Below are 15,645 nucleotides of genomic sequence, written 5' to 3'. Positions count from 1 at the left end.
TGTTTCCCTGAAGACAAATACTTTCAGGAGACTCTGATGTGGCTACCAAAGAAAGAGAGCATAAAGCATCATCATGTTCAAAGGACCAAGTAGAGAGGCTGAAGATAGAAAATGTAAGACCATCAACTATTATTAGGCCTAGATGCCTTCCTTTTCATAGAACCATAGGCTGGTTTAGGTTGGAAGGGACTTTAAAGATCATCTAGTTCTAACCTCTCTGTCATGGGCTGGGACACCTTCCACTAGACCAGGTTGCTCAAGCTCCCATCCAAACTGGCCTTGAAGACTTGCAGGGATAGGGGATCCACAGCTTCTCTGCAACCTGTTACAGTGCCTCACCACCCTCACAGTAAGAGAATTTCTTCCTTATATCTAACCTAAATGTATCTTATTTCAGTTTGAAACCATTAGCCCTTGTCTGATGACTATGCTCCCTGAAAAATGGCCCCTCCACACCTTTCCTGTAGGCCCCTTTTAAATACTGAAAGGTCACACTTAAGGGCTCCCTGGAACCTTCTCCAAGCTGAACAGCTCCAACTTTCTCAGGCCTTTACTCACAGGGCAGGTGCCTCAACTCTCTAATCACATTTGGGGCTTCCTCTGGCTCCTTTCCAACAGGTCCCTGTCTGTGCTGTGCTGAGCACTCCAGAGCTGCCCCAGCACTGCAGGGGGGGTCTCAAAAGAGCACAGCAGAGGGGCAGAATCCCCTCCCTACCTCTGCTGCCCACACTGCTGGGGATCAGCCCAGGACAGGGCTGGCTCTGGGCTGGCAGCGCTCCAGCTCTGCACCCACCAGCACCTCCAAGTCCTTCTCCAGGGGGCTCCTCTGAAGCCCTTCACTCCCCAGCCTGGATTGATGCTGAAGATTGCACTGACCCAGTCACAGGACCTTGTACTTGGCCTTGTCAAATCTCATAAAGCTCCCATGGGCCCATATCTCAATCCTGTCAAGGTTCCTCTGGAGGACATCCTGCCCCTCAAACTTACCAACCACACTGCACAGCTCAGTGGTGTTGGCAAACTTGTGGAGGGTGCACTTGATACCACTGTCCTTGTCACTGACAAAGGTGTTCCCTTTAGGAACACACTCATCACTTGTCTCCACTTGTACATTGAGCCATTGACCACAACTCTGTAAGTGTGACCATTCAATCAATCCCTTATGCACTGAGTGGTTCATGTCTTTCTGACATAAGAGTCAAGGATGTTGTGCAGGACAGTGTCAAATGCTTTGCACAAGTCCCAGGTGGATTGCATCAGCTGCTCTTCAGCTCTGTCATAGAAGGCCAATGCTGATGTCTTTTGACTGTGTGTTTTGTTTCTCACAATCAGGACAATGAGAAAAAGCTAGAAACCACCTGTTGATTTGTTTTCTTACTGCTGATCAGGTTGTCTTCCAAGCCAGGACATTGTGAGTCCTGATCTTATCCACTGGGCCTGCATTTTATGCGTAGGTCTTGTAAGCAACCAGAATGCTGTCCAGAGCCAGCAGCAGAATGCTTTTAAGCAATTTTCTTTCAAATTTTAGGTCTGAGAAGAAACTAACTGTCCCGTCACGATTTCAAAAGGAGTTGCAAGTCCATCTCTCCAGAAGCTCTTCCTTAGGTTCAAATGGTATGTTGTCCCTTTTTTTTTTTTTTTTTTTTTTTAATTTACTACTCAACTAAAATTTGATGTTGTCTTAAGAAGAATCCATCTTTTTGATGGATTTGAATGAAGATAGGTTTGGGTCAGAAACCAGGTTCTGTGAGTGATCTATCTCACTATTGATTTCATGGTGCTGGAGAAATGTGTGCTTACTTGCCTGCCTCTCTGTCTTCTAGGAAAGTCCTCAGGTCCTAACTGTTAAAACCAAGCACAAAGCTAGTGTGAGTAGATTGAGGAGTATGCTTAACTTCACTGGCAGGATAGAGATCTGGTGCAGGAGAGTCAAATTCTGGCTTCCAGGAGTAAGCAGCACACAAATCTAGCTGTCCAGGAAAGACCCTTCTTGTGTGCTTGGCTCTCAGCAGCTGTGCTGTTGATGGGCTTGCCAAATCATAGAATGGTTTGAGTTGGAGGGGACCATAGAGATCAGGAGAGGTTGCTTTCTTTGAGACCTCTCAGGCTGGTTTGTGAAGCTTCAGGTCTGGCAGCAAATGCCACTCCTCCAAAGGGTGGAGAGTAGAGATGAGGGAGCAGGCAAGCTCTAGTGATGGGAACATCCAACTGGGATCATGACTGCCTTGCTCCTACACACAAGGCATGAAGTTGTCCAGAGTAGCTGGACAGTTGGTATTCCTTTCTCTCCTCTGCTGGAGGGCTTCCTTGGGTGCAGTAGCACAGAAAGTCTGGGTGCTGGATTCAGACTGCCCTTCAGCACATGTTTTAGAATGAAAGGCAAATCATTGGTCTGTTTTGTACATCTGAATGAATTTAGAAGAACATCTTTGGGTGTGTTGCTGTATCTTGGTGCTTGTACTCCTAAAGAAATTAATCTTCTGTCCTTCTTGGGATGCTGCCTTGGTGCAGCTTCTCCACAACAGTATGGCTGAGGGTTCTGTAACCTCTTTCAGGATCCTTTCAGAAGAAACATTTAGCAGTGCCTTATGAAAATAACTGCAGTGCTTGAAAATTCAGCTTCAGGTCAATTACTAAATGTCTGAGGTTTCCCATGGCTTGCTCCAACAAAAAAAATGACTGAAACAGCCATGCTGGGCAGGACAGCTACATGGTAAAGTTGATGTTATGCTGGCAGCTTCCATGTTTTAATTTTTAAGCAGGTAGGTAATCACCTGTTTTTTTCTTTGCTGAGAAGGCTATATTTACTTCAAGGCTGTATTTTTATTTGGCAGAAAACTTGAATGCCTCCCCTGGGAAGACACACACCACTGCCTCGGGCCCTTCTGCTGCCCGTGTTGATGAGGTTCAAAGTCGCATCGCGGAGATTCTGAGCAAGTGCAGCAGTGGTGTCTGGATGTCAAAGATTCCACAGATATACCGGGAAATGTACTGGGAGGAGCTCAGCACAGCAGTGCTCCATCAGCTTGAGAACTGGCCTCATGTCTGCACAGTAAGTATTGAGTGACATCCTTGTGGAAGATGCCAGTACCCTGCGGATTCCTGAGTGTTCCTCTACCAGACGTCGTTTTACGTGGTCCTGCTTTTCCTTTCACAGTCTGTAGCAGTGGAGAAGAAATCCCAGCTCCCCGTTTGCCTAGACTGTGACAATGGCTTCAAAACAGCACCCCAGCAGTTGCTTGTTTTGGAGAAGGTCAGCCTCCGTGGCCTCTTGGAGCAGGTGCTCCAGCTTGCTGAGATGCCACCTTTTGACTGTCTCCAACACTGACAAACCCAAACAGCAGCTGATGATGCTTGCTTTTCATGATGTAGTTTTGGGTTTTTTTTTTCCCTATTGCATCTTATGCTTTTCTTCATTGGTGGGTTTATCTCTTCTTAAATCTATTAGATACCAGCAAAACCTGTGTGAACAGTCTTAGATCTGTCTAGTCTTCTCTTTCTATAGGCTTTTCTACAGGTCTTTCTCACATCTTAAGTCCAGGTTACGGAATTTTGCTTATGGTACAATAATAGGTGAAAGTGAAACATGGCAATGTTGGAGGGAGAGACTACAGTTCAGCCTCTTCCTGCTCAACCTTAGTGTCTGGTACATCTTAATCAGCAGAGGGATGCTTGTCTTTCATATCAGGATCTGGTATCAGGCTGAGCCTCCACTTAGAGGAGGTGGGCCAGTCACTTGCCATCACCACTGGGTTCAGGGTCTCAAGCTGCTGTGCTTTTCTCCTTCTGCATTTGTGGTTAATTTGTGGTGCCTAAATGAAGTGGCACCCTTCATTTAGGGTATGGTGCCACTTACATCAAGGCTTTCTTTAGCTTCATAGTCCAGTCATAAAATCATAGAATTGTTTAGACTGGAAAAGGCCTTTAGGATCATCAAACCACATCCCTCAGCACCACACCTACATGGCTTTTCAAGCGCTGTAGTGATGGGAACTGCACCACTGTCCTGGGCAGCCTCTTCCAGGGCTTGACAACCCTTTTGGGGAAGAAATTGTCCTCATATCCAAGGTAAACTTCTCCTGGTGCAAAGACCAATCCCCCACCTCACTTGAACCTCCTTTCAGGGTGTTATAGAGAATCAGAAGGTTTTCCCTCAGCCTTCTTTACTCCAGGCTGAATAACCCCAGGCCCCTAAGCTGCTCCTCATCAGACTTGTGTCAATGGACGCTTTCACCTTCATCAACATCTATCAAACTGTGGCACTAGAAGGATATTGAAGTTATGACAATGTCTGCTTGAAGTGACTTTCCATGTACATGCTGCTGGGTATTTTCTTGTGCAACAACTTTAAATGCCACAAAACCCAAACAAATTCAAAAAAGTAAGGGTTCACTGGGATTAAACAGTTGTTTTTCAGGAATGACCATTTCATGTGTTCATGGTGTTCTAACACAATCTCAAATGCATTTGTGATATCTTGCTACAGAGATCAGTAACATATGCAGACAGCAGCAGTTTGCTTTGGTGGCTGGCAGTCAGTTCTTGTGTTACCCACAGAGCAAGCTGTTATTAAACACGAGGGTTTATAGCCAGAGTTACTGAATTCAGACAGCAAATTTTAGTCATTTGGGTAGCTAATATTCCAGACAAAATGTTGCTGTTCAGCCAGGATCTTCAGTCTGTGCTTGCTGTCCATTTGCTTGTTATTTGCTTGGTCTGTTGTCTTCTTTCTAGCAAGTAAATAAAGTCACTTTAGTGTAAGTAAGCAGTCATTAAATCCATGGAGACATTGTCACGTGGCAGGCACAGCACAACAGCAGTCAGAACTATCAAGTTGTCTTGGCACAGTCAGTCTTTGTGGGCCACTGTTAATGAGCCTGTAAAGCCCATCTCAGTTGACTGACTTACGTAAACCATAGTCATGGCTCTGGCAGGGAGAAGTTTGAGCTGGGACCTTGTCTTCTCATGAAGGCTACCATACATCTTAAGGACAATCACTGTTTATTCTTGGTTCAGTTTGTCTGCAGGTGTACAGCTCTGTAGATCCTTTGAAGTGCCAGAGGGCTGACTGTACTCTTCAGTATCAGCAGAGATGCTTCCATGACTAATTCCTGAATTACTTCTGCCTTGTTGAGTGCTTACACTAGGAGTGTCTGCTAGCCTCAGAAGAGAGAGAAATGTGTGGTGCTTCTCTCAGTACCTTCTTAAAGAGACAGCACATGCTCATGTCTGATCAGCTACTGATCATCAGTAGCTTAGTTACAAACCAGCAGGCAATAAACCTTTTTATATGCTGTCAGCATCTCCAGGCTCATCACCTGAGGACTCTGCTGGTGACAGTGTTCACTTCCGAACAGCTCACACTCCTGAACTCTCTCTGAAAGGGAGGAATTTAATTTCTGACTTCTGGAAAATTATAATTTCTGTGTTCAAGTTACAACCACCAGTAATGGAAATGTTTCCTACCTACTGAGATGAAGTCTCCAAAGATCACTGTAAATTGCAGGATGACAGTCTTTGCTTTGAGTCTTCACCTTCCAGACAAGAGGACCTACTACAGAGAAATGAGGCTGACCTTGTTCTCCATGGGTCTGTTACCTCCCCTCTTTAGGTTAGCTTTCTTGAGGATCTTGCTTGTAGCAACATATTTTGCACAGCTAAATGCAGAAGTACAAAGTAATTATGTAGTGGCTAGCACTGACAGATTATAGCCAAGCCTTAATGAGCAACTGGCTGAAAATAAATGTGCTCTCACCACCCTTATATAATACCCAGAAAGTCTTTGCTGTCCAGACAAGCTTCACTCAGCTCTGTTGGTCAGATCTGCAGTGTTCTGTTCCCATCAAGACTACTGCTTTGGAAAAAGTGGTGACTGGAAATGACTCTCCCACCTTTCTGCTTTTTTCATAGCAGAATCTTCTACCTTTGATTGATTTAATTACTTAATGATCCCCACTTTAACCATCTTACCCCTGTTTCATTTCTTCTCTTTCTAAACCTTGTTCTCACAAGTCTTTCTCACTGCTGGATAGATGCCAGCCCCAAGACTGGCTGGAAAGGAACAGCTGTGGAAGCAGGTTCATACAGAGTGTTATAAAAGTTGTACTGGGTCAGAACAAAGATGTTCCTAGTCTGATATCCTCCTTGACAACAGCAGGAAAAAGCAGGATTTTTGAAACAAAGCATCCAAACTTCTTTACATGTAACATCTATAGATACAGAATCACAGAATGGCTTGGGTTGGAAGGGGCCTTTAAAGATCATCTTGTTCCAACCCCCCTGCCATGGTGGGGGTTCCAACCCACCTTCCCCTAGCCCAGGTTGCTCAAGGCCCTGTCCAGCCTGGCCTTGAACACCTCCACAACCTCCCTGGGTGACTTGTTCCAACGTCTCACTACCCTCACTGTAAAGATATTCTTCCTAATGGTCCAGTCTAAATCTCCCCTCCTCTAGTTTTAAAACCATTGCCCCTCATCCTGTCACCACAAGCCCTCCCCAGCTTTCATGTAGCCCCCTTCAAGTACTGGAAGGCTGCTATCAGGTTTCCCTAGAGCCTTCTCTTCTCCAGGCTAAACAGACCCAATCTCTGTTCCTGGGTGGTATATCCTCTCTTAAGGAACTGGAGTATCCCATACTACTACATCTGGCAGCTGTGTTTTTAATGTTCAGATTAAACAGATGTGGTCAGAGAAGATTATTGCCATAGTAACCAGTTGTATTCCTAGAGCAAGTTCAGGTATGCCAGTGTTCTACTTTCAAGGAAGGAATTTCTATGCTATGATTATGCTGTGTGAAGCAAAATTCATCATTCCAAACAGAGAAACAGACTAGAGGGAAGTGAAAAATCAGATCTGATTATACATTGTCGATAGTGTGTATTCTTATGAGCTCTAATGTACTTTGCACATGGAGGAGATGATGGAGCAGGCTGTCATGGCTGGTGGTATAGATCAGTAAAAGCTTGCAGAGTTTTACACAAGCCCTACAAACTGTCTCCTGCAGATGAGCCTTAGCATTATGACAGCTTCCTTCTCCCATGCTTGGTGAAGAAATCAGTCTTTGACCTGACAGTTTGCTTTAGCAGGTGTCTCAGTACTAGGCACACTGCCAGTAACCATTTAGAATGAAGTTCACAGGATCACAGGGTGTCAGGGGTTGGAAGGAACCTAAAGAGATTATTGAGTCCAACCCCCCTGCCAGAGCAGGACCATACAATCTGGCTCAGGTCACACAGGAACACATCCAGATGGGCCTTGAAAGTCTCTAAGAGAAGGAAACTCCACAACCCCTCTGGGCAGCCTGCTCCAGGCCTCTGTAACCTTTGCAGTAAAGAAGTTCCCCCTTGTGTTGAGGTGGAACTGAAACCTCCTGTGCTGCAGCTTACATCCATTGCTCCTTGTCCTATCAGTTCAGTGAACAGAAGACATGTTCTGCCTAAAATTTACCCAGATGTGTTGTCTGTAACATAGCACAAGGCAAAATACAATTAGTCTCAGTCATCTCTGAGAAGATGCTGCCCTAGTGCATGTGGACATGAGCCACTTGAGGATGCAAGATCCAAAACAGCTTTGCTGTCCCAGCTCAGTGTTAGAACAGGCTGTAACTCAGTCTTAATCATCAGTGGTTTGACAGCATCTTTCCTTGTTCCTGCTTCACATACTCTTGTAACTGCTTGTGTGTTAAATCTTGCACTTCCCTGGCCCATTGGGAAGACATCACTTCATTAGGGGAGTGGAAATAAGCACAGACAAAAGGAACTGCTGACAAAGATGTCTCTGATCCTCAGTGCTGGCGTAAGCCTTCAGCAGTACAGGGTTGTTAGATGGGCTCAGCAGGCTTGTTCCATCACAAAATTTCACTTGTAACTGTGTGTTTTCAAAGGTCAGTCTCAAAACCATGAGGAGCTGTGGAGAGTATGTGTGAGGTAATGAAGTGGGAGGGCAAGCACGGTGGGCAAGAAGGGGACAAGCTAGAACCACTCCTGAGCAGGGTTGAACCATTCCAGCCCTGAGCGCTGGATGAAATTAAACAATCTTCCCAGTAAGGGTCCTTTAGTCTAACAAGAAAAGGCTATTAAACAAAAAACCTTTAAAAATTATTTTTCTTTATCTAGTATTGTAGGAGGCCTGCAGTTTTTTGAGGTAGTTCTTATGTCCTGATAACTGAAATTCAATTGAAATTCAGAAAGGCTCAGCCAATTCTTCCAATATTGCAGAAACAGTTCTGAATCACTGAGGTTGGAACGGACCTCTTGAGATCATCTAGTGCAACCCCCTTCCTTGAGCAGGGTCTCCATGAGGAGTTTCCCCAGGGTTGTATCTAGTTGTGTTTCTAATGACAGACACTCTTCAGCCTTTCTGGGCAGCATATTCCAGTCCTGTTCCTGTGGAGTTCCAACTCCACAAGCCTTTAAATGTGTCCTTTTGGCATTTTTAGGGTAAGAAGTTAGCTTCCTGTGCAAAACAATTGATTGCACATTGGACTAGAAGCTGTTAAAAGCCAGAGTGGATCCCAAGGGTATAAGCTATAACTAGACGACATAAGGGACGTCCACAGCCTTGTAAGGAAAAGCTCTTTACGGTGTCTGACACCACCCTTTGCAGTAGGATCCCACAAATCTGGGAGTTTTTTTTTTTTCCCCAGAACTGGTTACTTTGCACGCATATTCAACAGCTTACAGAACCGTGGAATGTCAGGGGTTGGAAGGGACCTCCAGAGATCATCAAGGCCAACCCCCCTGCCAGAGCAGGAACACATCCAGATGAGTCTTGAAAGTCTCCACAGAAGGAGACTCCACAATCTCTCTGGGCAGCCTAGTGCAGTGCTCTGTCGCCCTCACAGTAAAGAATTTTTTCCTCATGTTGAGGTGGAACTTCCTTGTGTTCCTGCTTGTAACCATTGCTCCTCATCCTGTCACAGCACACCACTGAAAAGTGCCTGGCCCCTTCTTGACAGCCACCCTTCAGATATTTGTAAACATTAATAAGATACCAATCTTCTCATGTCCAGGCTAAACAGCCTCAGATCTCTCAGCCTTTCCTCATCAGACAGATGTTCGTATGCCTGAATCATCCTTAGCCCTCCATTGGACACTCTCTAGTGTACCACTCTCCCTTGCACTGGGGAGCCCAGAACTGGACACAATACTCCAGATGTTGTCTCAGCAGGACAGAGAACAGGAGGAGGAGAACCTCCCTTGACCTGCTGGCAACACTCTTCTTAATACACCCCAGGATGCCATTGGCCTTCTTGGCCACAGGGGCACATTGCTGTCTCATGGAGAACTTGCTGTCCACCAGGACTCCAAGGTCCTTCTCCATGCAGCTGCTTTCCAGCAGGTTGAAGGTTTCAGCTTGGTGCTTTAACTATGTTACTTTCAGAGGTGGCTACTTGGCAGAGCAGGGAGGAGTAGAGTGCTAATTTTGAGGCCTGTCACCATTGCCTGTGGAGAGCTGAAATGTAGAATGGTTGGCAAAAACAGTGGGACCTGGAGTTGTAGTGGCCACCTGTGACGGAGAAAATAGGCTCTCAGCCAAATGTATAGGTGCAAAGGACTGATGACCAAGGCCAGGAAGAACTTCCTCACTTTTTAGGAGCTCACCTTGCTGGGAGTTGAACTTGCACTGTTGAGGAAAGTCAGGTAGATGAGAAAAGCCTTTGACACTGAAGAGTGTCTGTAAGCGGTCTGTGTACCATGGTAGCTATCTTCTGTGTTGCATGTTTAAATCAGATCTGAAGGAATTGATGCATCACACTTTTGATGAATTATTTGTTTCCAACATTTCCAGTGAGTCCAGAGGAGAGCCACAAAGATGATTCAAGGGCTGGGTCACCTCTGCTGTGAGCACAGGCTGAGGGAGCTGTGGTTGTTCAGCCTGGAGAAGACTCCAGGGGGACCTTGTAGCTGTCTACCTGAAGGGATCTTACAGGAAGGCTGGAGAGGGACTTTTCATAAGGGTGCCTAGAAACAGGATAAGAGGGGAATGGTTTGAAGCTGAGGGAATAGTAGGTTTACACTGGATCTTAGGAAGAAGCTCTTCAGTACGAGGGCGGTGAGACTCTGGAATAGGCTGCCCAGGGAGGTTGTGGAAGCCTTCTCCCTGGGGGTACTCAAGGCCAGGTTGAATGAGGCCTTGAGCAGCCAAATCTAGTTGAGGGCCATCCCTGCCCATGGAGGAGAGGTGAGAGTAGATAACCTCCAAGTTTCCTTCCAACCTAAGCCATTCAATGATTCTATCAAATCAGAGTGATAGTGGTGATCAATGATGTTTTAGAGAAGTCTTTGAGGACCTGTCTGATACCAAGTGTCACAAAGCCAAACCTTTCCTGTTTGCCACATATGATGAGACTTTGTTTCTGACATTAAATGCCAACTTCCGCTCTGCATTCCCTTTCCCTATCTTGCAGAAGAATGGCAGAAAATAGCTGCATGTTCTAGTTGTGAGTGCAGCCTTGAAAGTGAACGACACTTCCTCCAACTTAGAAACTCTTATTTCAAAGAGATGTTTTCTTCACTTCCTTCCTGGAAGGTAATGATGCTGTAGGAGTTTGCCAGTGTATCTGCTCTTTGATCATCACTCTACCCACAGTTAAACAAGACTGGGTGTTATCTTGGTCATATCTTTTGATTCTGTCTATTAGTGTTATGGTTTATTGCACCTTGTCAAGCACACAGATAAAAAGCTTTTGTCCTAGCAACACGTTCAGAAGGATGTCTGCCTTCGTCTCACCTCTATCTGTATGTCAGAAGGAGAGGATTTGCTGCTCTTTTGCATTCTACTTGACTTAGTTACAGTGTCAGTGTTTATCTTGGGAAGGTTTTTTTATTATATGAAGCTTTATTTTTTTGGGCTCCCTATTTTAATTTAATTTTAAGAGTTCCCTCTGTTACTCAGGCCCAGAACAAACATGGTTCTCTGTGCAGAATGACTTCAGTCTTTGCTGCCCTGATAACACGTTCTGACAGCTTCTGACTCTGCTTTGTGCTCTCTGAGGGAGAGGTGACAGCAGGCATGTTGTGCTTGCAGAGCAAGCCTACCAGCCATGCTGATGAGAAGAACCTTGCAGGCAAGTCTGTAAACTCAACTGGAAGCTAAGCTGAAATATTGTGCTGAAGAAAGAGTGGACATTTTGAAGTGCTGCTCACAATTGAAGCTCTTTTGTTGATAATTAGAAGTTTCTGTAGTGTTGTGCATCCTTGAAGGTACCTTGCACCTTGAATATTAACTTCTATTCAACAAGCAGTAGTCTAATGGTGTCCACTTGAGCTTATTGAAGTGATCTGGAAGAATTTAATAAAACAACTTTTTTTCCCCCCCATCTCTAAGTGGTTTGCTCAGTTAGCATCTACAGTCTCTTCAAAACAGCTTCAAGGTGTAGAAAACCTCAGAGCTATTATTGGAGTTTAAGAGGCTTAAAGATCTCTAAGGATCTTCTCTCTTTAGTCTGCTGCCAGTCTTTGTGTAAGGTTTAATAGTCCCATCAGCTAAAACTTCAACTGGTGTTTAAGCACCAGTTAAAAAGAGCTAGCTAAGAGAAAGAAGTCCATAAAGGTAGACCTCTGCACCCAGCTTCTTTCAGGAAGAACTGCCATACATTCCTTCACAACCTGCTCAAACAGAATGTCCTGATAAAGCCAAGTATTTTCTGGAGCTTAAGTTTTCTTGGCTGGTCATTTAAACAGATTCCTCAGTCTTGTGCACAAATACTTGGGACATCTTTATCAATTCACCTCTATCTAGGGTGTCGTTATCTGCCAAGGTGTTGTGCCCTGATTTTTTTCTTGGGGCCACTTGGTAGACTTTGGTCTCTTGAAGATAAATCATAGAATCAGTCAGGGTTGGAAGGGACCACAAGGATCATCCAGTTCCAACCCCCCTGCCATGGACAGGGACACCTCACGCTAGAGCAAGCTGGCCAGAGCCTCATCCAGCCTGGCCTTAAACACCTCCAGGGATGGAGCCTCAACCACCTCCCTGGACAACCCATTCCAGGCTCTCACCACTCTCATGGGGAAGAACTTCTTCCTCACTTCCAGCCTGAATCTCCCCACTTCCAGCTTTATCAAAGCCTGGTAAGTTTTTGTTTGGCTTTTTAGCCAAGCTCCTTTCTTTCTCTGTGGTTCAAAAGGCACAAGAAGATTCCTGATAGCAGAGGGTACAAGTACAGGTTTTTCTTCTCATGCATCATTCAAGATGCCTTTGGTCCTTCCAGGTTACATGGACTTACATGCTTTGTTATCTCTTATGTTAAGCTGACTAGCACATCTGCTTGAGAACTTGTACCAGTGGTACATTGAGGACCTTTATATGATTTGTTTTTATTTTGTCCCAGAGTAGATAGGTATTCCTCAGTAAATGGATGTCTATAGGGTAGTACCTCTCATCTGCCCCCAGTTAAGAGGGTCTTAAAGCTTGTGGACTCATTTTCATGAACTCAGGGAGCTGAGGGTTGCTGGGCAGGTTTTGCCTTTTCATGTCTTACTCTTGCAGAAAACATTACTTCTTTGTTTTTGACTAATGAAGGATTTACAAATGCATGAGAATTGTCTAATTATTTGTCTAATTATTATATTGTCTAATTGTCTTTTTTTTTTTTAAATCTATGAAAACTATTTCACAGAGTTGTCAGGGTTGGAAGTGACCTCAAGGATCATGCAGTCCCAACCCCCCTGCCGTGGGCAGGGACACCTCACATTAGAGCAGGTTGCTCACAGCCACCTCCAGCCTGGCCTTAAACACCTCCAAGGATGAGGCTTCTACCATCTCCCTGGGCAACCTGCTCCAGTGTCACCACCCTCTTGATGAAGAACCTCTTCCTAATGTCTAATCTAAATCTCCCCTCCTCTAGCTTGGATCCATTTCCCCGAGTCCTTATCACTACCCAACACCAAAAAAAAAATCCCTCCCCAGCTTTCTTATCACTCCCTTCAGATATTGGAAGGCCACAATAAGGTCTCCTCAGAGCCTTTTCTTCTCCAAGCTGAACAACCCCAACTCTCTCAGCCTGTCCTTGCAGGAGAGGTGCTTTGTGTCAGTTTTAGACAGCATGCATACCAGTGTTCATCGAAATTGACCAAGACCTGTCCCCAAGAACCATTTGATAGCCTGCTTTTGCACCAGTCTAGACAGTGTAGTGCCCAGCAAGTTTATGGAAGCACACTTGTGTAGTAACCCTTGGGTGGCTTTGACTCTCTCAACTCGCATCATCTTGTTGCAGTTTGGGCTGAGCATGAAGAGATGCACACAGAAGAAAACACAAGGCTTTTGACACAGTAATGGCCATTTTTGTTTCCTCCATCTATAGCAACTAAATGTTCTTGTCTTGTTACCTTGATAATGAGTGGCCTGTATTATTCTTGCTATGTAAGATAATACTTAAAGGCTTGTTTGTTACTCTCTTGTTGTATGGTGCTAAGACAACAGCAAGGAATTACTTTAGCAAGGTTTATAAAGTTCTGATGGGTGTGGACATTAATATCATGAAAGTAAATGCTACCTCTGAGTAGCAGCAGGTAAACTACTAGTGAGTTCAACTACTCAATGTTTTGTGCAGTGATCAGCCTCTGGAAAAAGTTTGTTGATCTTTGATATGATGTGGACCCCGGAAACTAATGAAGTGTTTCCTCTAAGGAAGGAACATCAAGGTGGACCCACATAAACCTTAATAACTTTATGACAGTAGACAGTTATCTCACTTCTACATAGGTATTTCTGCTGGGAATCTAGGTTGAAACTGCATAACTGCAAAGCTTTAGGAAGTGGAATTTCATTGTTAGTTCTGTTTCTGCAGTTCTCAAATGGTGCTTCCAGGGTTGTGACTTCAGATTATGAGAGATCTTTATAATTGAGTTTAGCAAAGGGCAGAGACATAAGGATTGGTAAAACATATGGATCTGGAAGGAGGCTGTGAGCATGGTTTAAAATGGTATTAAATTTATTATGATCTAGAAATGTCTTCCTTAATTTCAGAATTGTATCTGTGTCAGAGCAGGCAGCCTTTGCAACACTGCCTGACAGTGTCCTCTTGTTAGTGAAGTGTACAATCAAATCCCCTTTCCCTTACCAGACTGAGACAGAAACTTCTGTTTATCATCTGCTTGCTTGTATGGAAGATCAGGGGTTAATATGCAAAAGACCTAAGTTTGTGGCAAGTATCCATCACAGAACCGTTGAGGTTGGAAGAGACCTCTGAGATGATCAAGTCCAACCTCCTGCCTAGAGCTCACAATCTCACCACGACTGCTGAGCTGCCACCACTAAACCATGTCCCTCAGCACCAAGTCCACAAGTCTTTTGAATACCTCCAGGGAAGGTGACTCCACCACCTCTCTGGACAGCCTGTTCCAATGCCTGACAGCCCTTTCTGTGAAGAGATTATTCCTAATACACAACCTGCACCTCCCTTGGCACAACATGAGCCTGCTTCCTCTTACCTTGTCCCTTGTTGCATCTGAGAAGAGAGACCAGAAGATGACCTTATGGTCCTTTTAGGAGAACAGAGAGAAGATAACTTCTTTGGAAGCAAGTTCAAGTTGTATTGCGTAGATTAGATATTTGCCCTGTCCTGGTGTAGTCCTATGTCTGTGGTGTAGCCCTTCAAAATGGGGAAGGAGGCATTACCAGAAGCACTACCCTGTAGTAACTGCCTCAGGCTTAGCTCACTGTGGATGTCCACCCAAAGTCTCTATAAAATGCATGTTGTAAAAATCTGAGTGGCAAAATGATTTAGACTTAAAGATGCATCTGATTATTGACTCTGCCTTTTGTTCTCCAAGGTGGAGAAAGTACATCGGGGTGATCAGATGGACGGGCTTCTTTACCCTCCTAAGAAAGGAGTATCAAAAAGTGATACACCAGTATCAAAAAGTGATACACCAGAGCCAGAAAAGGCATCTCAGAATGTTACTTCTTCAAAAGCAGACCCTTTGTTAAAACCAAATGTGGAGACCACACCTGCATCACTTAGTAGTGACTTCAAGCAGAAAGTTGTTAACATCTTGCTGAAGTATTCCAATGGTCTTTGGGCTAATGCCCTTCCCAAGCTGTACCAAGATACTTACCAAGCAAAATTTCCAGAAGACATTCTAAATAACCTTGACCTGCTCTCAGATGTCTGTGTAGTGGACTATGTCTCTGAAGTCCCCAGGAAGGCCATCCTGTATGCCAAACCCCCAAGACACACTGCTGAAAACCAGAATGCCACTGAAAAAGTCCAGAGGCATGGCAGTGTGAAGGCCACAGCTGAGCAGCAGCATGAAGAAGCCAAGGACCAGTATCCAGAGAATGTAACTGTTCCTCCTCTAATCATTCCATCAGAAGGATCTGTGTCTGTCATAGTGTTAGAACTGAAGAACACTAACGAGGTCCTCATTAGGTAAGTTTGTACTTCAGAGTCTATCTTTTTATTTGCTTTATTTATGAATACATACATCCATATTGTGCAGGTATGCCATAAGAGAATGGATAACAGGAGGCTGTAGGACTTAATTTATTCTCTTTCACAGAAAAAAAAAAAAAGATTTATTTTTTGTGAAAAACATTTTACACCAAAGTTAGCAGGAATTCTGGAACTGGAATGTCTACAAATAATAACAACATTTGGGCACTCAAAGTGCTGTCTCCTAACATTATTGTCTACTGTAAG

The 15,645-nt window shown here is 44.5% G+C and overlaps 1 protein-coding gene across 1 annotated transcript in view; it reads left to right on the top strand.

Annotated features, from left to right (window-relative positions):
* The window catches only part of TDRD7 (tudor domain containing 7), a 52,562-nt gene that overhangs the window by 15,964 nt on the left and 20,953 nt on the right, over positions 1-15,645 (top strand). The window contains exons 5-7 of the mRNA XM_054398265.1: positions 1,529-1,614; positions 2,835-3,052; positions 14,777-15,375. Of these exons, the coding sequence (XP_054254240.1) occupies positions 1,529-1,614; positions 2,835-3,052; positions 14,777-15,375 (903 nt within the window). The remainder of the gene's footprint in view (positions 1-1,528; positions 1,615-2,834; positions 3,053-14,776; positions 15,376-15,645) is intronic.

This window comes from Indicator indicator, chromosome Z, assembly GCF_027791375.1.
Source record: "Indicator indicator isolate 239-I01 chromosome Z, UM_Iind_1.1, whole genome shotgun sequence".
Taxonomy (NCBI): Eukaryota; Metazoa; Chordata; class Aves; order Piciformes; family Indicatoridae; genus Indicator; species Indicator indicator.
Note: the sequence above shows the minus strand (reverse complement) of the source record. Positions and strands in the feature narration are given on the sequence as shown.